Source organism: Neolamprologus brichardi, chromosome 12 (genome assembly GCF_056152115.1).
Source record: "Neolamprologus brichardi isolate AB-2024 chromosome 12, ASM5615211v1, whole genome shotgun sequence".
In the NCBI taxonomy this organism is placed as follows: Eukaryota; Metazoa; Chordata; class Actinopteri; order Cichliformes; family Cichlidae; genus Neolamprologus; species Neolamprologus brichardi.
In genome coordinates, this window is record NC_142115.1 from 12,554,393 (window position 1) to 12,581,731 (window position 27,339).

The 27,339-nt window shown below is 40.7% G+C and overlaps 2 protein-coding genes across 5 annotated transcripts in view; one reads left to right on the top strand and one right to left on the bottom strand.

Moving 5' to 3' along the window:
• The window catches only part of rimbp2b (RIMS binding protein 2b), a 98,917-nt gene extending 89,085 nt beyond the window's left edge, over positions 1–9,832 (top strand). For 3 of the 4 annotated variants that reach the window (XM_087849011.1, XM_006803141.3, XM_087849010.1), the window contains 5 exons: positions 225–328; positions 1,689–1,715; positions 2,252–2,323; positions 5,098–5,232; positions 6,115–7,688. In XM_087849011.1, the coding sequence (XP_087705137.1) occupies positions 225–328; positions 1,689–1,715; positions 2,252–2,323; positions 5,098–5,232; positions 6,115–6,141 (365 nt within the window). In that variant the 3' untranslated portion in view covers positions 6,142–7,688. Of the gene's footprint in view, positions 1–224; positions 329–1,688; positions 1,716–2,251; positions 2,324–5,097; positions 5,233–6,114 lie in introns of all 4 variants that reach the window. The other variant, XM_087849012.1, reaches the window with a different exon arrangement.
• A 93-nt stretch (positions 9,833–9,925) lies between these two features.
• piwil1 (piwi-like RNA-mediated gene silencing 1) lies at positions 9,926–20,850 on the bottom strand. Its single transcript, XM_006803135.2, has 21 exons — positions 20,763–20,850; positions 20,228–20,339; positions 19,024–19,129; positions 18,595–18,723; positions 18,278–18,492; positions 17,838–17,959; positions 17,531–17,611; positions 16,886–17,083; positions 16,421–16,529; positions 16,010–16,136; positions 15,571–15,688; positions 15,100–15,214; positions 14,833–15,020; positions 14,606–14,678; positions 14,164–14,364; positions 13,709–13,812; positions 13,476–13,546; positions 13,238–13,391; positions 12,828–12,953; positions 12,551–12,698; positions 9,926–10,264 (listed from the first exon to the last, which is right to left on the bottom strand). The coding sequence occupies exons 2-21, from the start codon at positions 20,294–20,296 to the stop codon at positions 10,148–10,150; spliced, it is 2,571 nt and encodes an 856-aa protein (XP_006803198.2). The 5' UTR covers positions 20,297–20,339; positions 20,763–20,850; the 3' UTR covers positions 9,926–10,147.
• Between the last annotated feature and the right edge of the window lie 6,489 nt (positions 20,851–27,339).

A 27,339-nucleotide genomic window follows, 5' to 3' on the forward strand; every position in this document is an offset into this window, starting at 1 on the left:
GAAAATGAGATGGTATATCTCAAGGGGTTTTCCAGATATAATGATTTTGAATACATGTATTATATTTTCTGTCATTCTAACATGGACACACTTTAAACTGAAGGCACATGGTCTTACACGAGCATTATGTATGGTCATTGGTCATCACACCCAGTTCCGTTTTTACTTTCTTACCAGTGATTATTCTTGTCTCTCTATCTGCATTCTGCTTTTCTTCTTCTTAGAAAGAAACAGGCGAAGCGGGCGTCAGCATCCGATGTCCACGCGAAGAATGGTGGCTCTGTATGACTACGACCCCCGAGAGAGCTCCCCTAACGTTGATGTCGAGGTACCGTCCCCCCGCAGCTCCAGCTTTCCGCTATGTCTCAATCATTGTTTGTCACAGAGGCGTAAAAGCAGAAAAAGCACCAAATATTTTGAGTCGTGCAGGCAATGAGATTATATTCTACTATTAATGCTAGTATTTTTCCATGGTTTAGCATTTAAAGGAATATTTTGACCGTTTGAGAGATGCTCACTGTGTTGAAGAGTTGCATGAGAAGATTGATTCCACAGTCATGTCTGTCTGTTAAAAATGAACAGACATGAGGCTGCAGGGAGGGATCCACATATTTCTGGTTTAAAAAACAAATCTGTGTTGACCTTTATTTATCTTAGGTTACGTTAAGTATGCTCATGAGTTTAGGTTTACCACCATCTTGGCTTTTAGGAGCTTCACAACCACACTTGAATGAGAGGGCGAGGTGCTAAATTTCGGAGCTAACTTTTCAACAGGTTCCTAAAAAAATGGAGAAAAATTCCTTAGATATCCAGTTCACTGTGTAGCAGGCTGTTATTTGTCAGTTAATTGGGTTAAAGGCATGAAAGGTCCATTTTTTTGGCTTCAGTTAGGTTAGGTAATCCCTGACAGACAGCTGCGTTCAGTTGAAGCACATAAGCCCTTAATCACGCAGAACTGTAACCCTTAATGTGTTTAGTCATTGCATTTAATTTTTTGCTGCTGGAAACCGATCACAAGTAGCTGGTGGCAACCAACTGGTTGCCCACCAACAACACTCCCTTTCAGTTGTAAAGCAGCTGCCAAGTTTATGTGTATTTCAGTTTAATTGAGTTTCTTTGTGTGCAGATCACAGTTAATTGCCGTATTATTACAAACAGATTGGATGCATTTGCCAGCTTCACCCTATTCAGGGGGAAATTGACAGCAGACTGACTCGGTCTCATTGCCATTTTATTGCCATCTTGACACGCCTCCTTTTGAAGACGTCAGCTGACTGCAAGTGAAAACTGGTACCTGTATTCGAAGCAGATTACTTGAGATTGCAAGTTCACCGTGTTCAGTCGCAATAATTTTGCTCATCCTGTGGTCTTTAACCACTGTTCTCCCATTAAAAAATGTGAAACTACCCATTTGTGGATTGGCTTCATATTTCAGCCCTGGAGATGATTGCTCACCTGGCACCCTGGTCTTATTTAACAGACAGATGAAGTTGTATTAATCTTCTTGTTAAACTCTTTAAGACAAAGTGGAATTATTCCCTTATTATTATTCCCTGGATAATATGTGCACAGGTGAGGTTATCTGAGGAGTTAGCGCTGTGTTAGCTTGTGCTGTCTTTTTTTTTTTTTTGGCCCCTCCCCCCATTTCACTTACTCTCACCTTTCTATTGGCACTGCCACCGACACAGTATGAAGGCAACAGACTGAATGAGGAGGTGAGTGAGGGTTAGGAGGGTACGGTATTGTCTGCTCTGTGTGTGTTTCTTCCCCCCCCACCCGTTTGTTGGAGTGCAAAAGAGGAGGTGGGCTTCGGATGCCAGGCCACGGCCCTCTGTCCTCTCCTCGGTGATCATGAATTAAAGCCCCTCACATGCATTGCCTGAGCCAGCATCTCCCCTCCTTGGTTTGGTCTTTTGTGTCGACCGCTCTCCTACATATTGTGCACATGCGCTGTTTGGTTTATGTGTTCTCCAGAATCCCATAAAAGAGATGTGCCCAGTGTGCTGCAATCCTGTCTTCAAAGTTACAACATTTGATGCATTAACAGTTGCAACAGTCCTGAGTGCTGAGACTGAATTGACACTAGTGTTTAAGATGCATCACAGTGATTTGGAGAAGGAAGCAAAAGCATTTCAAACTCATGACACTGCCCGAGAACTGGATGTTTTGGAGAGTGCTCGCTTGCTGTGACGGACAGAGATGGGCTAAACATGTCGTAATGCTGGTTTTTTTTTTTCTTCTTCTTTGACAGACTGAACTGACTTTCTGTGCCGGTGATGTCATCACAGTTTTTGGTGAAATAGATGAAGATGGATTTTACTATGTAAGTACACAGAATTCACATGAGCTGACCAGAGGAAAAAGCAATACGAGGTTTATGGACAAAAAAAGCGATTCAGCTAAAGGTTTTGGGGCACTTTATAAATTCATTTACTGTATTTTTCGGACCATAAGGCGCACCGGATTATGAGGCGCACTGTCGATGAACGGGTCTGTTTTCATACATAAGGTGCACCGGATTATAAGGCGCATTAAGCGAAACAAAACAGTCAGATAAGATTAATGTTGAATTCTCTTGCAGCTGCTCTATTGCCATGTTGTTGAAGTATTTTATTGACTAACCTGGTATTGTGGCTGAATTATCTCAGTTCTCCCGGCTGCAGTTTGGTATGTTTACAGCATCCTGCCATGCGACTGCATTTGTCCCTAACCATTGGGAACCCTCACGTTAACTTTTATAGAGTAGAAAAAAGTTAGCATTCATCCTCCAGCCTCACTGTTTATGTTATGCTAACATAGCTGTGTCGCTAGCGATCACGTAGCACATCATTATATACCAGCTAGCACAACTTCAGTAACCGTACAAAAGTCACTACTGTTTAGTTTTCTGTCTTCATTTATGTTGGAAGTGATAGCAGAGATGTACGTTTTAATTTTTCAGAAATTTCTCAGTCAGAACATGCTATATCATGTTTAGATGGAAACTAGCGAGCTAACTTCCTGCTAACTTCTAACGCCGTTAAATTTAATAAATTCTGTTTTCATGGACGCCTGGATGTTATTTAATTGTTGCTTGATTGTCACACCTGGTAAAGCAGCAACGCTGATGATTTTATGAAAGAATTTAGACAGTTTTTAACTCTCAGTGATGCCGCAGTGTTCGTTTGACTTTGGAACCTGAAGCGGAGGGAGTTTTGGACCCAGATTATTCCGCAAGGCTCCTGACTACGGTAGCCGTAATGCTCCGACAATCCATCAAGCGGTGCGGCTTTGTAGCTTACCAAAGTCGTACTAAAACATTTTTTGACAGATTTTTGAGTGCCGTGTACCACATAAAATCGGTTCGAGGTCAGTAAGCACAACCAAAATTCACACATAAAGCACACCGGATTATAATGCGCACTGTTGATTTTTGAGAAAATTAAAGGATTTTAAGTGCGCATTATAGTCTGAAAAATACAGTATAGAATATGCTTTACTGTAGCGGACTACCTTTTGTCTACAGGAACCAATTTGCAATTACAGTCTTTCATGGCGGATTTAGGTTCTGTCTTCATGTAATCCCAGACTGAAGCCAGGCATTGAGATCTTGGCCAGATTTCTCACAGCTGAAGATGCTTCTTTAGGTGTCAGTGATCAGATTTCTCCCTGATACAGTTATGCAAATGATCAAATCAATCAATCATAATTTGTTTTCTTGTGAAAGAACATATGATACCAAGATCCTGTCAAACACAGGAGGGTTGTCCTGCAGTCAAAGGAAAATGATAACACGCATCTAAAGATGGTTATGTGAGAATGAAGGAATATAATGAAGGATTAACTGGCCTAAAACTGCAACACAAGAACAGACTTGACAGAGAAGGAAATTAATAGTGAGGAAAACAATCATCAACCACTTTATTAAGTACACCTTCCTGTATCAGGTTGGATCCTCTTTTTGCTCTAGGACTGCTTTAGTTCTTCGTGGCACAGATTCAAGACGATTCTGGAAATGTTCCTTAGAGATTTTGGTCCATATTGACATGACAGCATCACACAGTTGCTGCAGATGTGTTGTCTGTACATCCATGTCGTGCACCACATCCCAAAGGTGCTGTGATGGATTGATGTCTGCTGACTGTGGAGGTCATTTGGGTTCAGTGAACTTATTGTTGTGTTGTGTTGTGTGTTGCATTATGTCACTGGAAGCAGCCATCAGAAGATGGGTACACTGTGTCCATAAGGGGATTAGGATGGTCTGCAACACTACTCAGGTAGTGTTTAAATGATGGTGACCTGATGCTAAGCGACACCATTGCACCACCACCAATTTGAAGCGTTGATACAAGGCAGGTCTGATTCATGCTTTCATGTTGTTTCTGCCAAATTCTGACTCTACCATCAAATGTTACAGCAGACATTGAGACTCATCAGACCAGACAACATAATTATATTCTTCTGTTGATTAATTTAGGTGAGGCTGTGTGAATTATAGTCTCAGTTTTCTTGCTGGAGTGGTTGCCAGTGTGGTCTTGGGTTTTTGAAGCCCATCTGGTTGTGCATCCAGAGATGCTCTTCTGCATTTGCTGGTCATAACCAGCTGTTGCTTTCCTCATCAGCCGAATGCAGTCCGGTGACTCTCCTCTGACTCCTGGCATCAACGGGCATTTTCCCCCAGAAAACTGCTGCCCACTGGATATTTTCTCTTTTTCAGATCGTTCTCTTTAAACCCTAGAGATGGTTGTTGGAAAAATCCTAGTAGATCAGCAATTGTTTGAAATCCTCAGACCAGCCCCTCTGGTATCAACAACCATGGCAGGTTCAAAATCACTTAAAACTCTTTTTGTCCTCAACCTCCGAAGCTCGTCTTGACCCTATCTACATGCCTTTTAGCATTGAGCTGCTGTCACGTGATTGGATATTAGACATTTGCGCTGATGAGAAGCTGAAAAGGTGTAACTAATAAAGTGGCTGGCGAGTGTTCCTCAAGTTTCTCAGTTTTACTGCCGCTGAAATTCTCCATCCCTGCTACGCGGAGAAACGTTTAAAGCACAAGGTAAAAATTGAAAGTTAAATACACCTCAGTGAGTCTCGCTGTCCTCATGTACTCCACAGGGTGAGCTCAATGGACACAAGGGACTTGTTCCTTCCAACTTTCTAGAAGAAGTGCCTGATGATGTAGAGGTTTTTCTCACTGACTCACCATCTCGGTACCCCCAGGACACTCCAGCACGGATAAAGACCAAAAGGGTACATGCTCCTTCGCAGTACTAGCGCTCTGTCATCCATTTACTGTTTTCAGTTCCCTCTATCTCCTTTAGTTCTGTGTCTGTGCGTGTGTGTCTCATTGAGCAAAAAGGGATTTCTGACTTTATAGCATTACACTGTAAATAAATAGATGTCTAAGAAATTGATGAAAAGAAAAAAAAATGAAATTTTAAGACAGAGGTATTTTATTTTTCATGTTCACTGCTGTGGGTGGGAGTGGGAGTTCTGCATTGTATAATACATGGATATATTGTATTCATAAAGCATTCTCAATGAGAGTAAAATTAAAGGGCAAGAAGCTCCTGTGACTTTTTACTTGTCATGTCATGTCTGGGAAAAGATCCGTTAACACCTTTTTTTGCACATGTGTATTTAGCATTCTGACAGATGCTTTATGAATATATTCTGTGTTTGATCTTAAGTCATTTCTAATAGAGTAAATAGTTTTGTTGTACTGAAAGATGAACTATGTAGTGTGTAGCTCAGCATGGTATATAGTCCAGATGCATGAACTCTTGATCATTTTATATAAAGATGAGTCTAGTGTAGTTCAACTTTTTGTATCTGCTCCTGAACACCTTGTTTTGTAAATTGCTTTCTTGTAAAGTAGCACGCAAAGGTCACTTAGCCTATGTTGCCATCAGAGAATCATTTCAGAAGTAACTCTTTACTAAATGTAAATATGTGATGTTATTTTTGTGTTTTAACAAATAATGCAATTGTTAAAAAAGAATATATTAATAGGTGTCATTAGATATTTCCTTCCTTGTGTTCTAATTTGCCATTGTCATAGTGCAAACTATTGAAATGCCATCACCATATTTTTTTGTTTTATTTCTTTTCCTCACCTGCTTGGCAAAACAGAAGAAGAGTGTTCATTTCACACCTTAAAGGCTCTGTTTCCGTCACGTAAGTGAGCAACTGAGGATACCAAGATTACGCTCCCCTCGTCTAATGCAGATGTCATGGGTACCCTTAGTTTCTGGTATGCAACATGTATACTTTGTATGACATTCCTGTAGGTTGTTTTAGGAAACTTCTCTGTGTTACCAAAAAACTTGATGCTGTTTGTTGGTAGGACATAGAAACCCTAGCCAATGCATTAGACAAAAAAAGGTGTGGTATCTTCAGTTGTTTCTCTGAGTGTTGTACATGACAATGTCCGTCTCCTGAAGCAAGTCTCCTGCTGTAAGTCATGGTAAGCTAAAAGGCCATTGTTGCACAGCGACCCTCAAATCTGGAAAATAACAGTTCAAATTAGATATACAGTCAAATCAAGGAAAAGCAGAAAAATCGAGCAATTCTATGCAAAACCACATTCACAAAAATAAACATTTTAAACAAGCTTGTTTGGTTTTACACTTCAAATTGTCACGTTTTTTCTTCTTCCTGTAGCCAAATTTAGGATGGTTTTTGTTATTATTATTATTATTTTTTGCCTTTTCTTGTTTGTGATCTGGTTTTCAAATCAGTCCTAATCCTGTGAACCAAGATTAGCTAGTTGACGACCAAGAACTGGTTCTTAATTCAAGTGAGACTATGCAACTTTTGCTGCACAGCGACCACTGCAAATGGCACTGAAGGTGCCGTGCAAAACAGCTGCATTAGCATTTAGCTAAAATGCCAAGGCGGAAGCCTGACTCTGAGCAGTGGTGCATTTTATTTTGTGCTTTGACTTGTAATTGGACAAACAATTTTCTCTCAAAGGTCACGTAGACTAGCTTTCAAAATCACACTTCATTTTTACCCGTGTGTAAATTACTGTGCGTTGACACATGTATATATATAAACGCAACTTCGTACAAATGTGATCTTTTGTCCTGTGTCTTCCCAAAGTGCAATTTAAAGGAGCCTTTTAGCTCATGATTACAGAAAAGGAAGAGTGGCTGGTAGTTTCTCTGTAACCCAGTTGTATCGGTAAATATGTATATGTAAGAGGGAGGAAGGTGAATGTGATGTAGATCTGTCCCAAAATGCAAATGTATCTTTTTATGTGAGAGGAACTGCCCCGCCTTTGACAGACAGTGTTGGGAAATATTGTCACCTTAAACTGATGTGGAAGTTAGTCAATGTCAAGTCTAAAATTCCATGTTCCTGTAGTTTATTCATAGCAGCTTCATTTAAAAAAAAAAAGCTATATGTACAAACACTGTTTCTACCTGACAGAGTGGGTGGGGTGGGTCAACATCCAGGGAGGGCAGTAGACTTCAGAGCTATGCTGGCCCAGCTGAGACAGAAAGGACTTAAGAGAAGGAGGGGAGTAGTGACAGAGGTGTTAGAGACGGTTGGCTTTTTAACACCCTCAACTGTCCCTTACGGGTCTCCCATTAGGTTCCATTGGAAAAATCGGGTCCGCCCAGAAGAGCAGCCTCTTCCACAGTGCGTCCACACATCCCTGGCTCTGGCCCCGCCACCGTGGGGCCCGGCAGTCCCATCAGGGCCCCAATGGACATGTACTCCTCCAAAAAGAAAAAGGGACTGCTCTCCAAAGGGAAGAAACTATTGCAAAGACTTGGCGCTGTAAAATAATTTCTTGACATACTTGGAGAGTGTCAGCCATATCCTTGTAGTGTTTTAAAAACAAACTCATCCAAATGCAGTGGACAGGTGGCATTTGTGAGCTTAGCAAATGCTTTATTCTTTTACATCTGTTGTACACTAGAATATTTGTACTTTGTCGAACAGTATCCACTACATATTTTCAAAAACATTTCATATTACGGTCCCAAGACCTCATAATGTCGGACGATGTAGTGATCTTACCTCCAACTCTCTGGCTGATGAGATTTTGCTGTAGAAAGGAAAGATGGAGCCTGCAGCGATTTCCATTTTCTGCTTGGTCAAGTGCGACACTTAAGAGACATCATGAGTCAAGTGTGTTGTACACAGAAACCAGAATGTCGTTCAAATACTGAGGGCTCACTTAAACCTTGGAGTCCAGTTTGAATTTGATGTGAAGATGGATTTGAGTGTCTTTACTTGAGCTAGTCCAAAACAGCCAGTCGTAAATTGTACACAAGGTTTGCATGCTTTACTTCAGCACATTCCCTCCTGGCCCCTTCAGATCGCATACAATGCAACGGGGTTAGTGTGGAACCTGGAGCATGTAGTACTTTCAGTCAGCATAGCTGACATACTGTGCAGTAAACGTTGACAAATCAGCAGAATTAACTCCTTCTCTTCTGCCCTACTTCAACAGCTGTGATATAGGCATATTTCCCTCCCCAGAGACGTGTCAGCAACAAGCACATACTGTATTTACTACAGGGTCTTTGCAGTCAAATCAGCCTAAATGACAATGCCTAGTATATCCAACCTCCATGTATTTGCCTTATAATTGCACAATGGGTCGTACTTTGTCCAGTAGAGCATGCAGTTTCATGCCTACTATTCATTTATGTTACTTCATAAAAGCCGTTCGCAAATGTCAATCCCAACTTGTGACATGCAGGGTATTGTGTGACTGTTGTTTCCATGCGACAGAGCTTACGTAGAACTATTCAAGTCTCCAGTGTTGTCGTCCATTTATTGTTAAACCTCTCAAAAATAAACATTTTTGTAATCCTAGAAAAACTTTTGAAAATTCTCCCCCTATATCAAATTCATATGTATGGAGATTTTTTTTTAAAGTTGACACTATACTCCCAAATTAAAACATGACTTTACAGTAGAAACAGACTTCACTGTTGCATTAAAGAAATAGTTACTGTGCGATATGGCATCGGCAGATCAAATCAGCCATCGTACTGCGGTGGATTTCTAACATGCAACACTTCTAAGCTTCACTAAATGCTACAGGTTTGATGACTTCACATTAGTAAACAGTGAGACACAAGGCTACCTCTATGCTGCCCCTCCTGTCCTCCTAACCCAAAATATATTCGATCTGAAATACTTTTCAAGCCAATCCGTCAGTGATGCCTGTTCAGTGTCCCACTTTATGTTGGTGCAGGATACAAGTACTGTATATCGATATATATCTATATATATCTACACCTTAATGTAGAGTAGTGAATGTACAATGAATTGAAGGCCAATGTATTTTCAAAGCTGCCCTAAGGGATTGTGCAGATGTCCATCCTTGTGCGTGAAATGGAACAGTCCACCTCCTCCTACCTTACATCATTCAGTTTCCCATTTCATCCTCCCATGCCGTTTAAATCTAGACTATTTTCTATACACAAGAGTTGAACTGAAACTGCCAAAAACAAAGAAGAAAAAAAACAAGAATGTATGCAAAACATTCTGATGCTTTCTGTACAATTCTCGGCCAGACCGCCATCTGCACCTACAGTAAACTGATGAACACCTTTTTCCTATTTACGGACCACTTCCTCAGACATTGCTTCTCTTCATTTTGAGTGACTGTTGCTCTTTTTGTACTTTGTCCATTTGTAAAATTGTTTTTAAATGTTTATACTTGATTTTCAGACTGCCTTTTTTGTACATTTAAATTTATAATCAAACAGTTTAAGCTTTCCCCATGGTGTCTTGAAGACCATATTGTTTAAAAGTCTGCAACTGTGTGCTAGCTTTATGATAAGAATTATCAGCCTATATTGATGGTTACAAATTATTGTGTGGGTGTGCATGTGCAATCTTTTATATAAAAAAATAAATAAATTTGATATTTTGTAATGTAATATTGGACTGACTTGCTTTGAAATGCCAGGAATTACAAACTCAGATTTATTGTCATCATTTGCAGCAATATAACAAAATATAACAAAACCAAAGATTATAGCTTCTCAACAAATACAGACTTTTCCCAAACAGATCCTCAAAGTATAACTGATCGAACTATTGGATTCAATTTGCCACCGAAACAACAACTAACCTCAAACAACAAAAATGAGTAAATAAGATTTTCTATGCAAATTTCTGGGCCTTTTTATCCTTAAAGGTAGAAAAGCTGGTCATCCAGTTTCATATTGGGCTCTTTGTGGATGCTCTGACCCACAAGGAAAGCCAACTTGTGGGCGTACTGGCAGGGAGCGGGTACTCTGATGATCCCCTAAAGCACAAAGAAAAACAATCAGGCATGACCAACACAATGCCAAAGTCAGTGACATTTACACAGTCGGGGAAAATTATTTGATCCCTGCTGAATTTATACGTTTGCTCACTTACAGAGAAATGAAGTCTAATTTTAATGGCAGTTTCATTTTAACAAATACAGAAAAAAACCCATTACATCAGAGTTATGAATGGATTCACATGTCACTGAGTGAAAAAAAAAAGTATTTGATACACAAGTAAAACACAAGTGGGTACTTGGTGAAGGAACTCTTGGCCAGTACAGCCGTATAGTCTGTCACCAGGTTTGCACACATCTCTGGAGTGATTTTGGCCCGGTCCTTTTTACAGAAACTAAATTCTTTAGGTTTCTCAGTTGCCACTTGGGAACTCAAAGCTTAAGCTCCCTCCACAGGTTTTCTATACCATTGAGGTCTGGAAACTGATTAGACCACTCAATGACCTTAATGTACTACTTCTTTGGCTGGTATGTTTTAGGTCATCATCATGCTGGAAGACTGATTCGGACTAGGGCTGCCACGATTAGTCGACTATCAAAATCGTCAACGACTAATTTAATAGTTGACGTGTCGTTTGAAGCTTTGTAAGATCCCAAAAGACGCAGGAATAAGTAGTAGTATTTAAGAGTGTAATAATGGACTGAAACAGAAGATGGCAGCACTGCATGTACAAGGATGCCAGCTGCCGTTAAAGCTCGAAGAAGAAGAAGCTGTGTCCCAGAATTCGTAGCGCGGCCCTGCTCAATTTCCAACAATGGCGGCAGCTAGTTAGTTTTAATATTACTCTTAATATTCTTTCTGGGTCACAAAATAAACGTTTAACATATTTTCAGGCGAGAATGTAGCTGTGTAAACTTCAAATATCTGCTCAGTTTATCAAGACACCACATATTTTCAAAAGCGCTCTGACATTTTCGGAGACGTCTGTTACCCACCAGCTCGATAGCGAGCCGGGGTTCAAGGCTCACCAGAGCCGGTGAGAACACCGGACTCCCGGCAAATCGTTTTCAAACCCAACGCCGTCTTTCACTACTCAGGTTAAACATGATATATAAGTCACTTAGATAACTTAAAAATGTTATCGTTTGGCTTTTTTTTTTTTTAGTATTTTATTTGTTCCTGAGTAAATCGGTTTGGCTGAGATTAAAGTTATAGTTTTTACACAGCGAAATAAACGTCAAGCAGACAACTGATTATCTGAAGTGTGAGATGCTCGAGAATATACTCCGGTGTCCTGTTATATTTTAGATAGCAAGGAGCAACAGCTGAGTTTATCAAACTCCACCGAAACAATCTGCAGATTTCATTAAAATTTAATAAACTATCATCTTGTCTTTATTTTTAGTTAGCACATACCTTAAACACTTAAAGCTGTAAACTAATGATAGTTATATAAGAGCAGATGCAGTTGGTGCAATAAGCTGTACGTTGTACGTCCAATGCATGATCTGATTAGTCGACTAGTCGCAAAAATAATCGGTGACTAGTCGACTGTCAAAATAATCGTTTGTGGCAGCCCTAATTTGGACCCACCTTTAGTCTTCTGTGCTCTTATCAGAATAACACCTCCAAAGTACAAAGTTTCCACCTTCATGTTTGACTGCAGAGATCATGTTCTTTGGTAATACTCTGCATTTCTTGTCCTACAAACACAGCGGGTTGAGCTGATGCCAAAGAGCTCAGTTTTGGTTTCATTTGACTGCAGCACTTTCAAAGCCTTCTCTAAATCATTTAGTTGTTCACTGGCGAACTTAAGATGGGTGTGCCATGTGCCTTCAGCTCCAAACCGAGGGCAACTGATGGTCATTTTATATTTCCAGATAATTGCACCAGTAATTGTCACCTTCTTACATCCCATTCCAGCCTTGTCCCTGTTGTCCTTTGACAGCTCTTTTTCAATTATTGAAAAATATAATTAATTGAAGAAATTGATTCTGTAGACCGGTGTGCTTTATAATTAGACACTCTTGAACTCATTGATTGTAATTTGCCAATTTGAGTCAGAATTCTCACTGAGTTGTAGGGGATCAAATAATTATATCACTCATTGATTTTTGACTGATATTCTCCCTCCATTAAAATTAAATTGTATTGCTTTGTAAATTTTTAAATTAGAGTCGATCATTCAAAAATGTCATCATTTAATGAAAACTCCTTAAAAACACTGAGGAGAAAGACGCCAGATTATGACCAGGTTAGATGAAGACAACATTTTCAGTGTAGAAAAATTTCTACTCAAAAAGGTCACTCTGATGCCAGCCTACCTGCCAGTTGTAGTACATGTGGCAGAGCTTGTAGGTGAGCCGCTGCATGTGATCTGGCTTGAGTCCACTGGTGTCATACACGACATTGTAGTGGGTTGGTGAGACACTCCCACTGCGAACAGCCTGGCTCACAATATAGAAGTCATACCTAGAAAACAAACGTGCAACAATACTGTCACAATACAACTGCTCCTATGTAAATATCAAAAGACCGTTAACAGCTAAAAAAAAAAAACAACAACAACAACAAAAAAACCCCCTTTAAAACAAGACGTACCACTCTGGCCGGGTGACCTCTGAGTCAACGATGGTGCCAGGAGGAGGATTGGACACCTTGCCATTTATGTGGGCGAAAAACCTGCCGCTTATGCGCTTCTTCACCACCACCACACTCAGCTTTGGGCTACAACAAAAGGACAGAGGCTCTGGGAAAACCTGACACTTCTACTAAATAATCTCAACTTTGTTCTTTTGATGCTCAAGAATAAATACTAACAGCACTACAAAAACGTCCAACCAGTCATTTTACTTTACCGTCCTTACAATTCTCAAATCAAAGGAAGGAATCATGTATGACCATTTGTGTTATCAGTAACCCCACAGTGCAAATTTAACTGCCTCTGAGGGCAATGGTTCTTAGAGAGATTTAAAAAAAACACCATAACCGTTGGAGATGGAAAAACTCACTTGTAGTCTTGCCCCATTGACTTGATGGAGTCCATGATCTGCTGAACCTCATAGTTCACCACACTGTGCAACTGCCCATCCCCCACTCCGTCTCGGTAAACGATGATGCGTGAAGGCAGACAGCCATTGAACCTCAAATACTCTTTCAGGGCAGCTGGAAAACAAAGTGTTAAGACAGTTTCTGAGATCCTCTGTGTATTTAAAAGAAAAAGTTTTTGAAATGACAAAAGAAACTTGCCACTCAAAGTCTTCTTCAGCCCATCCATGATCTCCTGACCTTTGTGCTGCAGCACACACTTTGAGAACCACCTTGAAAAACATTTGAATCATTAACTGTACTATTGCATTTAAAGCCATGGTTTACACACACACACAACGCCAAGTGAGGCCTTGTTTGCACATGTTTAACATAACAGAGAGCGCATTGCACTGCTCCCAGTGTGAATTCCCACCTCAGTTACAGAAACCAACCTGCTCATGCTTTGGTTGAGACTGGCCACTAGAGCACCAATAGACCTTTTCCCAGCAGCGGTGTCATGGTAGCAGTCGATGCCCACGATCATCAGCTGTTTGAGCTTCACAAACATGACAATATCACAAGGGGTTGCCACAGCAGGTAGCTCCGGATGTATGACTTAGCAGATTTTCTTTCTTTTTCTTAATGTTGGACAGCTACAGAACCATAGATGATTTTTGCACCTCCAGAGATCAAACTGGGGATCTATTTTTAAAAAGTCATCCCAAGGACAGCCAGAGGCATTGTGAACCCAATCAAACCAGTTTTGGATGAAAGGAGAAAAAAAAATACATTCTCATCTAAAGCACCAGAAAGTTTAATCAATTCAAAAGTTACTACTCTTTGCTTTCCAAAACACCTTAAACTTTAATCTCTGATATCTGAAGTATTTAGTTTGTGTGGGACTTACAGGGATTTCCACACTCCAGAGTTCCCCTCCCATCTTACAAGCCATCTGCAGCGCAATCTTTGTAGCTACAGTCATGAGTGCCTGAGGTCGGCTGAGGGTACGGGCCACCACACACTGGCTGGGAGTGGGGCAGTCCACACAAAGGAACTTCTTAACGCTGTCATACTTATCCTTCCTGTTGTTGGGGAGGACTACCACCACCTAAAAAAAACAGAAACACCCTGAGGTCTGGTACCGCTTTGGGAAACGTCAAAATTAAGATCCCTGATGACAAAAATGCATTGTGACATAACTACAATACAGTGACCTGCAGTTTCTGTCAGTTATAAAAAATGGCTACAATTTGAGCATTTAAGTGCAAATGTGGTTCATTAAAACCATTTTAGACCTGAAAACTGAAATGTAAATGTACAAGAGTGTGTGCACTTCACACATCACCAACCATCTCTATCTGGGGTCCAACACTGTGCCGCAGGGCTGCGAGGAGAGACTCCTGATGATCTTCATACTGTATCCTACAGAAAAACAAGGATGCACGATAATGTTTGTGAATTAAAAGTCAAGAAAAAAAACCTACATGTGTTACAGTCAAAAATTTCACTTTACATACATGACAGTCCATTGTGATAAAAAATGTGTTGCAGAAATACTTAAAAATGCTAAACTCACATGATAGGTTTTCCCATGGCGATTCCCAGTGGGCCTGAGACTCTGCTGAGGGTCTGTAGAAGAGAACTGGCTTCATTGCCGTTACGACGGGTGTGAAAGAGGAGCCAGTTGTTCAACGGAGGAGCGCTCATCACAGCTAATCCACGCATCTCTTTGGCCCAGTCAGCGGCCCAGGGGTTGTAGTCATACTATGTGATAATTATATTAAACATATTAAATGAGCCCTTAAATGTATCTGTTTAATTAACTGAGAAGAAGAAATCATACCGATCTTGACCCCTGGTAAATCCTCTCCACAGGGAGGACTCTGCCAGCCAGATTTAGAAGTTGCTTATCAAAGCTGAGTCCCCACTTATCCAACTCGGCTTGCGCGTCAGCGTTCCTGTGAAATAATTTAAGCTGTAAATCAAAGCCGGGAATCTTACAGACAGAACATAATGACGAAGAAATTTTCAGTCAACTTTTGTGTATATTATCAGAACACCCAAAGTGTGTCTGAGATGAAGACAACTTCTAGGGAAAAAATTCAGAGCTTTAATTGTCATGATCAATTGAAAATATATGCCTCAAAAATCACCTCTCCTCTTAAGCAGACTATAGATGTGACAAGTCCAGTGTTAACACTAAATCATTGTTTTATATATTATTGCCTAGCTATTAAAGACCACCTAGGCAATAACTCAAAACAATCCGTTTATTTCTATTCTGATTCTGATTACACTAGTGACTGTCACCTACCTCTGTATATTAGTGATAAATCTGTTGAGGCGTCCCTCCCTCTGCTCTGGGGTCAGTCTGGTGTGGGTACTCAAGTCCTTCATGATGCTGAAATCAGCCCGCATCTTATCAGTCAAGCCTGTTAAACACAACCAATCAAAAATGTTAGTTATAATAAAACAACTTCCTTGTAAAACAAATCTGAGGTCAAGGTTTCAGGTATCAGAATAAACCAACTAAATACCTTCTTGTGGATTACTATTAGTGAATCTAACTGCAAACATTTCTGACTTGTACCTTGTTGAAAGTGGTACATACATGTTTGTAAGATTAGCATTATAACTTTAATGCAGACGGACTGAGGTCCTTAGACATGAAGCGTATATTTACAGATGCCTGCAGATGAACAAAGAGGCACGTTTATCCGAAAAGGGCCAAACGGCACAGAATAAGGTTAAACCTGTTAGGTAGCACAGCTCTGGGATAAGCATGGCTGGACCAGGAGGTGGCGCTCCAGCAGGACCCATCTTCTTCACATAGCTGATCAGCAGCACCTGGTTTTCATCAGTGATGTCCAGGCCATATTGCTAAGAACAGGAAGTATAAATATTTGAGTGTGGACTGAAGCTGAGACAATTTACCATGAAGTTACTACTTGCAGCACGTTAAAAACTTTGCACCAGTGACAATAAATGCAAATTCTTTCTTAAATTTTGCACAATCTGAATTTTAGCCCTTTAAATAGTTAGATAATTTTAGCTCCATGTGCTGCATTTCTTATATTTGCCTTTGCCAGTCATTGTCCATGTAATGAGAACTTGAGGGTTTTTGTTTGTTTTGTTTTTTTTAATGTTGAGTGCACAATACCCACACTCTTGTAGTAGTTCTTAAAGGAAATGTCAGCATCTCCCCTCTTGAATGTGTTGCTGGGAGTGTGATCCCAAGCAATACCATCAATCCGGTAGGTTTTGTTGTTGTACCTAAACATTGGAAATAAACACAAGTAGTAAGTCACATGATTACACATAAGCAGTGTGAAACTAATGCATCAGCGCACAGGTGTCGAACTCTAGGCCTCGAGGGCCGGTGTCCTGCAGGTTTTAGATGTGTCCTTGATCCAACACAGCCGATTTAAATAGCTAACTTACTTCCTAAACATGTCTTGAAGTTCTCCAGAGGCCTGGTAATGAACTAATCATTTGATTCAGGCGTGTTGACCCAAGGTGATATCTAAAACCTCCAGGACACCGGCCCTCAAGGCCTGGAGTTCGACACCCCTGCATTAGAGTGATACACATCACAAGTACAAAAACAAGATGCTAAATTCAAATCTTACTTTGTGAGGATTATGAGCCCGATAAGCTCCTTCTCACAGATCTCAGTGAAGCGTTGACTTCCACATTGCTGCCTCAAGTTGACCATAAAGTCGAGGACCGTCTCACTGCGCAGCACCTTGTGGCTCACGTCAGTGCACATCATGATAGAGGACTCGTACTGCAAGATGTTGGTGGTGTACCCTGGCCAGATGGTCAACCTAGCATAAAAATTTAAATAAATATAAATAATAATAATAATTTTTTAAAATTACGTAACTTCTAAAACAGTTAGGAATACATTGCTTTTACTTTGACATTTAGGAGGAGTTTAAAAGTTTCAGATCTAACCGACACCATCAGGTTTTAGAGGAAACCGTTTTAGCTCGTAATGTTTTTTTTTTTAAATGCCTGTTGATAAGCAAATACACCCCCCCCCCAAAAAAAACAAACAAACAAACAAACAACCAACCCCTTTTCATCTGGTAACTATGCCAGGCACAATCATGTATGAGTGGGCAAAAACTGTGAGGACTTTGCCTGCAGACGGTTGATGTTACTGTGTACTGAGAAAAATTATAAGTTCATTCATGTTGATACATAAAAAAACTTGTGCAGTTAATGTTAGGCCTTAAATTTTAATATAAGAAAAAACAAAAGAAATATACTTGTGCTGTGGGATGTTAAGGGGATCACTGGGGCTGTAGTAGTTGCGTCCAATCTGCTGCATGTTGAGAATTCTCAAAATCCTGTAGAAATTAAACAAGACATTAAAGCTTCCAGTCATCAAAAATACTTTGGTGAGTTGTACCAACGTCAAAATGTTTGCAATTAAATGCAACTATTTACTTTACCGATCAACAATCATAAACTACGAATCAGTTGCAAATCACTTCATTAAATTGGCAGATGCATTCGAAAAATATTGCTGCGCAGCACTTTTTAAAAAGAAGCTCTGAAAGGTGGAAAGCTTACCTTCGGAATATGATATTGTAAAACTGAATGCACACTGGTGAAGAGGGTGGCAGTTCATTCGTCAGGGTGATTGTTATCTGAACCTTCTCTCCATTTCTGGTCTCGCTATAGACCACAGTCTCCTAAACACGAGGGTGAGACACTCAATAAGAGGAAAATCCAGGCTTGTCAAAAGACCACAACTTTCCAAGACACCAAGCAACGCCTTTGTCAACTCCTGTGCCATTTATAATATAACAACTACTACTTTGAAAGAATTACAGGAATTCAGTGTTTTGCAATCAATAACTCCAATCTCTCAAGAGATTAACACCAACCTGATCATTCAGGCTGACTGATTTATGGAAACCAACTTTTTTACAATGATAACGAACAGGCAATTCCATCTGCGTGCACAAACACTTTCTTCATAACACGCGATATTTGGAGCATCACAGTACCTTGCTGTGCAATCTGTTCGGCAGAAAAAGCAGAGCTCCATCGAAGCTCCGTGCTGAGCCAAGTGTTTCCTCGTGCTGGAAGAGGAGCGCAGATCTCAGGCGTCGCGACTCCATTTGTGGTTTGAAGTCCACATGGTACTGATACAGAACCCACTGAGGGCGGGACAGGATGCGAAAGAAGTTTGCGGTCAGCTGAATGGGATTACCAGTTACTCCTGTGGAAGTGAACACACACAGAATTTAAGTAGTAATTTTCAAACCTCAACACAGATTACAGAAAGTTACATTTGGCATCGTTTCGATTTAAAACTACTGACCGCATTTGGATTCCTTCACATGCTCCATTGCCTGCCTAGTGTTAACGCCTGCATCATGAAAATCCCGGCGGCGTCCACCTCTTTCTCCAAGCTTCACCTGCTGAAATCCAGCTGAAATCTGTAGAAGAGCTAATGAAAACAAATGAAGACTGTTAACAGCCCACATGCACTAATATTAATGTAAAAAACAACAACGCAATAGTGTCGGTCTACAAATATATAATCTGCATTTTACATTTCTAGCAATGAACAGAAAGTGTTATCAAATGGGACTGCCTTTTTTCTTTCCACAATTAGAAGAGATGGTTTCCTCTGCAGTGCAGTCCTCATCAGTTTACATTTTTAACTTTACTTATAAATGGAGTAAAGAAAGGGCAAACAAAGATATTTAACAAAAGAAATGTAGCTCGACTTTTTGTTTGACTGCACCTTCTGCACTGAAGGGTCCTGGAGCACCTTTCTGCCTCCCTCTACCACCCAGGTCCCCTGCCTCTGGGGGAGGGGCAGCTGCTGTTGCCGGCTCTTGGGCCTGACTCTTGAAGAAAGGAAAAACAAAAAGAAAAGAAAAAGCATGGTCATTCTTTTCACGAGAAGGAACTTAACTCTGCAGACACATTTTTGACAATTACTTTTAATGTGCACATCCAAGAATGAGATAAATATACCAGAGAGAATGTTTTCCCTTTACATTTTCCACAGCACATTAATGCCGCAAGTTCTCAGTATTTTCTGTAGTAAATAAACAATTAAGCTTGGAAAACAATGTTTTTCACACCTTGGCTTGTTTCTGCATTTTATGCAACAGGGTGAGACAAAATTAAGTAAAATCATTTTAATCTGGAAAAATTCAGATTTAAAGTCCAACTTTAGAAATGACTGCCACTGTGTGCCATTTCACTTTTAATAGGTGAAAAGAACAATTACGTTCTGTAAATGAAATGCTGAGCATGTTTTATGCAGTACGTGTCTTTTTCAAAGAGTATGGGCAATTACAACAGTGAGCCCTGTGGATAATGGAGAGGAGAATTCCCACTGTGACAAAAATATGCAGAAATGCAGTCCTGACACAATTTTTCTTAGTTCCTGAGTCACTTCTATTTTATTTATACAGAATGGGTTAACAGCTAATTATTTCAAGGTATTTTATATAGTGAGGTAGATCTTGATAATACAAGCACAAAAACAAATGGAGCAACCCTGCTGGTGAGTGTTTGAGGGAAATTTCAGTATAGAGGGAAAAATACTGGCAGTCGGCACTGCCATCCCTCAACCTTTTAACTCATATGGTACCAATTTGAAAAGCCTAGATGATTCCTTCTCCAGTTTTGAATTCACAAACTTGTCCAGTGCGCATGCCCAGCGTTGTGACGACATCCTATCAGCCTTTTCCGGGTGAGGGGTACAAAAAAAATAACAAAAAACCCCCATAATAACTTGTTGACATTACAGATACAGACCATTGGGTAATATAAGGCTTGGCACAGTAAATATCAGCCTGTTGTCTTTCTATCGGCCACGCGGCTTAAATTGTATGCACCACTGTCCCCTGCTGAATCAAAGTAGTTAACCAGCGTGTGATGGGAATATGATTTTTTAAAGGATTATTTAACTGTAAATTCAAATGTGTCCTTACCGCTCCAGGTGCTGCAGTCTCCTGCCCGCGCGCTCTTCCTCTGGATCTCGCTCGTGCTCTGCCAGTCATTTTCGCCCCCTCTCAATTTTTGCGGCTGATGAAAAGCGATACTCTAAATTTTCAGCGATTAAAAGAATGCAATTAATTTTTGCCAACCAAAATTTACCCTTGCAAAAACATCAAGGCCCTCTACTTTTACCCCGCCGCCATTTTGTGATCAAGTAGAATCGTTAAACCTGATGCTAGCTAATGACCACATGCTAACGAGAAATCAGATTTTTGTGTACGTTTGTTTTACAGAATAAAATGTGGCATTCTTGTTTACACATTAATTGTATGCGTTATCCAAGATTTTGACTTTAAATTGTAGCGTTTTTTTGTCAAATAAATACAGACCAATGCGTTAGCTAATTAACGTGTTCCCATTAATGGTAAGGCTATCGTTAATCGATTTCAATATCAACTTTAAGAGTCACTCTCAATATTTACTGTCGTTTTCAACACATGTTGCATGATATTAACTAAGAATACTCACTTTATATTATTTTTTTCTTATTATAAACCGTCCTAACTTTCTCTTACAGCAGGTGTGCTGGTCAAAGAGGAAAATGAAATGTGCACAATGTACTTATAGGCCGCATCACTGAAAAAATTAATACGCTACTGAGTTTCATCGACTTTCTCAACAAACGTCTTGAGATTAAATAATGTATTTAATCCACATATCAACCATATATTATAAGTATATTATAATAATTATATCCGGGCAAAACGGACCCGACCATGACGGGATACCTGTAATTACAAAATGCACCCCCCTCCCCTCCCCGCCCCAGAACTATGTTTTTAAGCGGAGTAATTTAACCTGATACGGTGGTTGTGTGTGCATTTTTTTATACAGTGTGATTTCAATTTTGGCCACTAGATGTCAGCAAAGCTGTACAATAAAATTTACAGACTCAGGATGGCCGCTAATGCAGTTCATCTAGCCTCTGATGCGGGCCTTAAACATATGGTTGCTGGTTGTTGGCCTGAGATTTCACCCGACAGGCAGGTAAGAACCTGTAAGAATGTTTCCTAAAGAATGTTTCCTAAAATTTCACCTTGACAAGGATGACTTAGATTAGATTATCTTCTTAAAAATAGCCTATAAGTTCTTTTAGCTAGTATTAAACCGAATGAAGGTGAACAAAAGAGGGCTGTACACCTTACTGAATGAAAGTCAAGTGATAACTGTGAGTGATCTTTTCATGACTATATAGATGAGGGCCTTTTTCCAAGGCAATGAAGGCTTTGTGTCATTCAGTTTCTGTGCAAATGTAAACTTATCACCATGATGACAGAAATGTTAATCCTGAAATGTGTTAAATGGCTTACACAAAGTCAGCAGTTTCTTTCAAGGCCTACCTAATCATGAGCCATTATTTCCTCACAGACTTTGCCTCTCTTCTCAACATCTCACCATTTAAAACACAACTTGGCACCTCAGAGGGCATTTTTTAAAGAAGATGTACGCAAGTCTTTCATGTCTGAGATCTAAGAGTGATTACATATTCAGACCTGAGGGATGAATCTGCGAGGACCTGCTTTAGTCACTGTTTACCTGCTGGAAGGAGACTGAAGGGAGCTAAAGGCAGAGACATCAGTGTCATCAAGTCAAATTGTTTGGTAAAAAACAGGAAAGGATGTAACAATCTAAAAAGAAAACCCCCAAAAAGCAAACCTCCACTATGATGTATGTCTCTGTAAGCTCATTAACAGCTACAGATGCAATTCAGCATTACTCACAACATGCACCTCCAAAAATGTTCCAGTACTGTAAAAGCTTTGATAAAGGAGGAGAAAAAATCTTCAAAAACCACCCTATCTCTTAAAAAAACAACAAAGGCCACTGAAAAAGAAAAAACGGGGAAAAAAATGAAAGAAAAAGAAGAAAACGGGGCCAGAGAGAGGACTGCAAGCTGAGTGGTGTGAGGCTGAGAAAGGTGCACCCTGCCAGGGACGTTGATGAATGCGCTTCAGGCTTCAAGCTCGCCCTGCAGCCCCCAGCGGTGCGGATTCCACGCTTACGCTAATCATGCTCTGCGAGATGCTACGGCCCCGAAGCTGATGAAAGGAAACACGCAACACAGTTAGGCTATCAAAACTGGCTGCACACTCACAAACACACACTCATCACTCCTGCATCTATCATCAACACAGCCGAGAACATCGTCATCGCCGTCAAGAACGTGTCTTCATATTGATATTCATAGTTTTCAACCTAATTTCCTGCTTTTGTCATTTAAAAAAAAAAACCCAAACAGGATCAAAGCTTTCCTTCAACATAAATCGCAGGGGCTCCATTAAGCTCGAAACCAGAACAAGAGGGGATTCTGCATATTAGGGATCTACCGTGCCACAATGTCAGTAAGCGGGTTAGGAAAATTAGATTATTCTCTTCCCGGCCATGGAACCTAATCTGCTCCACATCAGCGTGTTCCCCTTTAAAACAATCATGAGATTTCATACAAGCGGCACGACACTACAGGCATATTTTGCATGCCATGTCTATGCATAAGCTTTTTTGTGGCCTTAGGGGTTGAGGTCGAGCTAGAGATGCACTTCACGGCATGAAACAAAACAGAAAAAGACTGTGGTGGGGGGGGAGGATGCAGTAAAATGACTTTGCATTTCATGATGCCAGGCTCCTTAAAATAATGCAGCCATGCACTGTATCACAGGGGTAAAAGAAAAGTTATTTTTCTCCACGGGTATCCAAAGCCCATGCAGAAGAAGCAGTCAAAGCAGACACATAGTTTGTAAAATCTAAAACAAACTGTTGGTCTATTTATAATGAAGGCGGAAAACAGTTTCCGGCTTTGTTAGTGATGCCGCACAGCTGGTGTTGTCAGAATCGCTGAGGTTCAATACCAACAATCAGTCCTCCGGAACAAGGAGAAGATCATTTCCAAGCAGTCGAAAAATGCCAAAGGAGAGCGCTTTTCTTCATCAATACATTTGAGCTTTTGCTACATTTACAGATTAGATTACGCTGCACAGCCTTAAATCATTAATAAGCTATAAATTGTACTCTTACAAACTTAAATACAATATGAAAAAAAGAAGAGGAGAAAATATTATAAAACACATCCACTTATTGGAAAGACATTAAACCAGAGTAATAGCTTTGCACATATTTCAGCATGCAATCTGTGAAAGCGCTGCCATCCTTTATCATATCCAACCGTGTGGATGTGCACACCGAGATAAACAAGCAGTATCGAATATTTAAGTCACAAGATTCTCCTGTTTGATGTTTTAACTGAATAACATTGAATATTTTGAATACACTGGTATTAACAGTGAAATGAAGAATGAAGACGGCTGAGAAAACTCAATGTGCTGCTGCGTTAGCCCTGTGAAGGAAGAGTGATCTGTTCAGGGTGTAAACCCCATTTTTCCCAGTGTCAGCTGAGATGCGTTCAGTACTCCTTAACCTTAACTTGGATAATGGAATATTTAAATTATCCTAATCAGAGTGCGTCTAGTTGATATCCGTGCAGTTTGAAGCCCTGGTGCAGTTATCAGGAGTGTGCATGTTCCTACAGTGCCTGCATCTCATGTGAAGTTACTGGCTGTGTGAATTGACCCAGATTTGGTTGATGACTGGATGAATTTTCTATGTACTGTGAAACTTAAAATTACTTTAAAGTAACGAAGTAATGTTGGTTCAGCTTATTGTACTCAGCTTGTCTCCCTCCCCTCACTGAGCCTCCTTCTGTCTAACGTTTCCCTCAGTTAAAAGGGAGTTTTTCTTTCCCACTGTCGCCAAGTGCGTGCTCATCGGGGGTTGCTCGATTGTTGGGTTTTTCCATATTACTGTAGAGTCTTATAACATTAAGCGCCTTGAGGAGACTGTTATTGTGATATGGCGCTATATAAACAAAACTGAACTGAATAGAGCTTCCCTGTTTTTTTAATGTTGAAGTTGTTTCTCTGGGCAACTAAGCGTCTGGTGGAGGAGAGAGACAGGATCTTACTGGACAAAGCGAGCCTTAACAGTGGCTTAATTTTATTGTGTGTGCTTCGGATGTCGAGGATTTTACATCTGACTTAAATCATTGTCCGCGCAACACTTTCGAGCAAAGCCGACAACTATATAAATAATACTTTAAAAACCGCAAAGCACGGCTGAATTGTCAAACTGTTTAAACCAAAACATTTACTTGTCGTGAATATACAAAACCCTTTTTTCATAAGTGATCCTTCCCCTTATCCAGACTTCCTGCAAGCATGAGCTCCAAGGACATACCCTATTCAAGCTTTTTTTTCCTTTAGTACTTGGCAAATACTGTTTCCTGTTCATTTGATTAAAAAAAGAAAAAACCCCTCTGGCTTGTGGCGGCCTTGACTTGTTAGAGATTATTTGTGTACATAGATACGGGACATCTGGGTAGAGAAAAAGAAATAGGCCCTGATGTATCCACTGAATACTATAAAGGTGAAAAACTGTCAATCTTTTTGCTATGAGTTTGCTATGAGGAAGTGATAGCTGTAAGCTTGTTTTTAATACCGTGTTTATGAATATACCTGACATGTTCAGACCCTACCCAGCCCAACCTTTTTTCTCCCTTTTTTGGGGGGGAGAGGCAGGGGGTTGGCAGGAGGAGGCCTTTGCTGACCATAGCAGACTCCTGCAGAGGCTGAACCCCCCTCCCTTGGTGCTGGCCTCAGTGAGGATCCCATGTGATCTCTGAAAAGTCAACAAGGGTTGGTCCACAGCTGGGCCGCAGGAGAACAGAGAGCAGACACGTAGCAACACCCTCCTACTGGGAGCAGCCGAGCAAAGGGAGGACTCAGGGCCTGCATGGGAATCTACTGTATTCTTCCTCCGTGAAATGTGAGCAGACAGCAGGGTGGAATCTTCCCCAATTCAGTTTTAGCGCCCATTTTAGTTTCCATGCATGTTGGACTCCATCACGTCGTCTTTTCCAAGCAAACTCCCCATGTGCGGCAAAAGCCACTGCACAATGGACACACGGTGGATTTAATTTCGAGCTAAGATTAAGTTGCCTTCAGCATCACTGAAACTTTCTGAGGATTTCGAGTTAAAATCTCAGTGGTTATGCTTCTCCGTAGTCCGGAGCATTGGTTTGAACAAAGGTGCAGTGAAGCATCAGCAGCAAAGAATCTAATAAGCACAATGTGGGAATAAAGCAGAGGGGAGTGAGCATCAAAGGCAGCCAGGCACAGCATGACTGGCATCAGTCTGAACTCCCAACCTAGGACACTCAGCATGCTCTTCAGCAATTGCCCCCTTTAGACCAGTCCTGGGCAGTAATTAAAACCATCATTCCCACTGCCTCGGCATCTCATTAGCCACAGGACCCCAGGCTTTCATCCCTACTTGTCCATAAATATCACAACTCCGCACCAGCAGTGATGAGTCCCACAAACCAAAACACACGTCCGTAAATCCTCGGAGCTGAACAGAGCATTATCTGACTATCATCCAACTCCAAAGGAACTGCGGGAGATCACAGAAGCCGGTCTATTCATGTCCACCGTAATTATTAGTGCACCAATCAGAGATAATTTGGCAGGAAACTGTCACCCTGCTGTTGGCTGATTAAATCTACCTGTGCAGCAAACAAAAACTAAACGCACATATGAAAGAGAAACCAAAGTGTAGCGTGATGCATTCCCTCTGCAGGGGAACAAAAAATCCTTTTTGTTTTTTCTGTTTTGTATGATTTTGTTTTCAGCTGCAAACATCAACCAGTGTTTGCGACGGAAACATCAAAAAAAAAATGAGGAGAAACTGATACATTTGAAACTCCTACCCTTTCACTATCAAAGGGAGGATTTGAAGTGGGCGAGTATCGGTTGCAGTGGTCAGATTTAGCACTTTGGCTGTAGATAAAAAGAAACTCTTCTTCCCATGTTTAATTCAGTATGAGCCATGACTAACTCATGTAATATACTGGGCCTCTGAAGTCAATCGCAGGCTGCTTCACTTGCTTTGTGCCGGAGACAGAAATGAATGTACCTCAGCACAGCACAGCGCAGGCTTGCGAGTCAAGGAAATATGTCGCGATAGGTTTATTTTACACCCTGCTAAATCAGTTCTTTAGCATAGCAGCAACACGGAGCTGTGCTAAAACCGTAATCCACTGCATATTATTAACCTACTTGGCATCACTGCCAGGATGTTTTAGTGCATTAGGATAAACGCAACAGAGCTAACGGAAGAGACAGGGGTGTAAATAAAAGCATTGTTTCTTTGAGCTAAGCAGTGCCTGTCTGTCACTGGCCACTTCTCAAAACACATAGTGTACACTGCCTTTGGTTTTTAACCACAGAGTAGTTTATCAAAGATATTTCAAATTTCTGCAGATGAGGTTTGGAATATATTCTCTGATCCTCTGAAGAGCTGCTAAATATTTGCAGGAAGCCCCACCCAAACACACAAAGCCAGGCCAGTCTGTTCTTACAGAGTGCTGTCACACAGCCCTCACAAACATGACAGCCACTCCTTCTTCTGCTGCACAAGTATGCATGCATGCATGTGTGTAGTGTATGTATTTGAAATGGAGTCACCCCATTCTTTGGCCATGGGAAGCCTCTGATCTTTTACTGGCACAAAGACTTGTGCAAGAGGAGGATGAGCTCCCAACCTTTGTCAACATCCACCGCGTTGCTTTTTTCGCTAACCGCAGTGCATTGTTTATGTGAGTGTTTGTGCAGAAAAAAGGCCTTCATGCCACAAGAACCATTATAGATCAGGTCCCTATTTTCTCTTCAGCGCCATTATGAGTCAGTCAAAATTAAAACCCAACCAGAAGCTGGTTCTCAGCCAAATTCAGCTAACTGACTCTCTCCCGCTCTGTTTCTTTGAGAAGTCTTTGATGTTAGCAGGGGGCTTTTGCACTCGCAGTGATGGTAACGAATGATACTTTAAGCGATTCTTTTTTATCCGGCGAGCTTAATGAAAGATTAATGGGTTTGATATTTTCCCTTGTTTATATTTTATTTAAAAAGTAAGCCGTGGTCCTTGGAACCTGTTAAAAGCTTCTTGGTAATGAGTTTATGGATCAGTGGAAGTAATATTGTCTTTGGCTCAAAACACA

Excerpts from the sequence above, each read along its gene's own strand:
- piwil1 (XM_006803135.2), bottom strand. The coding sequence starts at position 20,296 with ATGACTGGCAGAGCACGAGCGAGATCCAGAGGAAGAGCGCGCGGGCAG. Across the intron at positions 15,021-15,099 it reads TTTACCAGGGGTCAAGATCG|TATGACTACAACCCCTGGGC; the intron begins GTATGATTTCTT and ends ATTATCACATAG. Across the intron at positions 10,265-12,550 it reads ACATGTACTACAACTGGCAG|GGGATCATCAGAGTACCCGC; the intron begins GTAGGCTGGCAT and ends TTTGTGCTTTAG.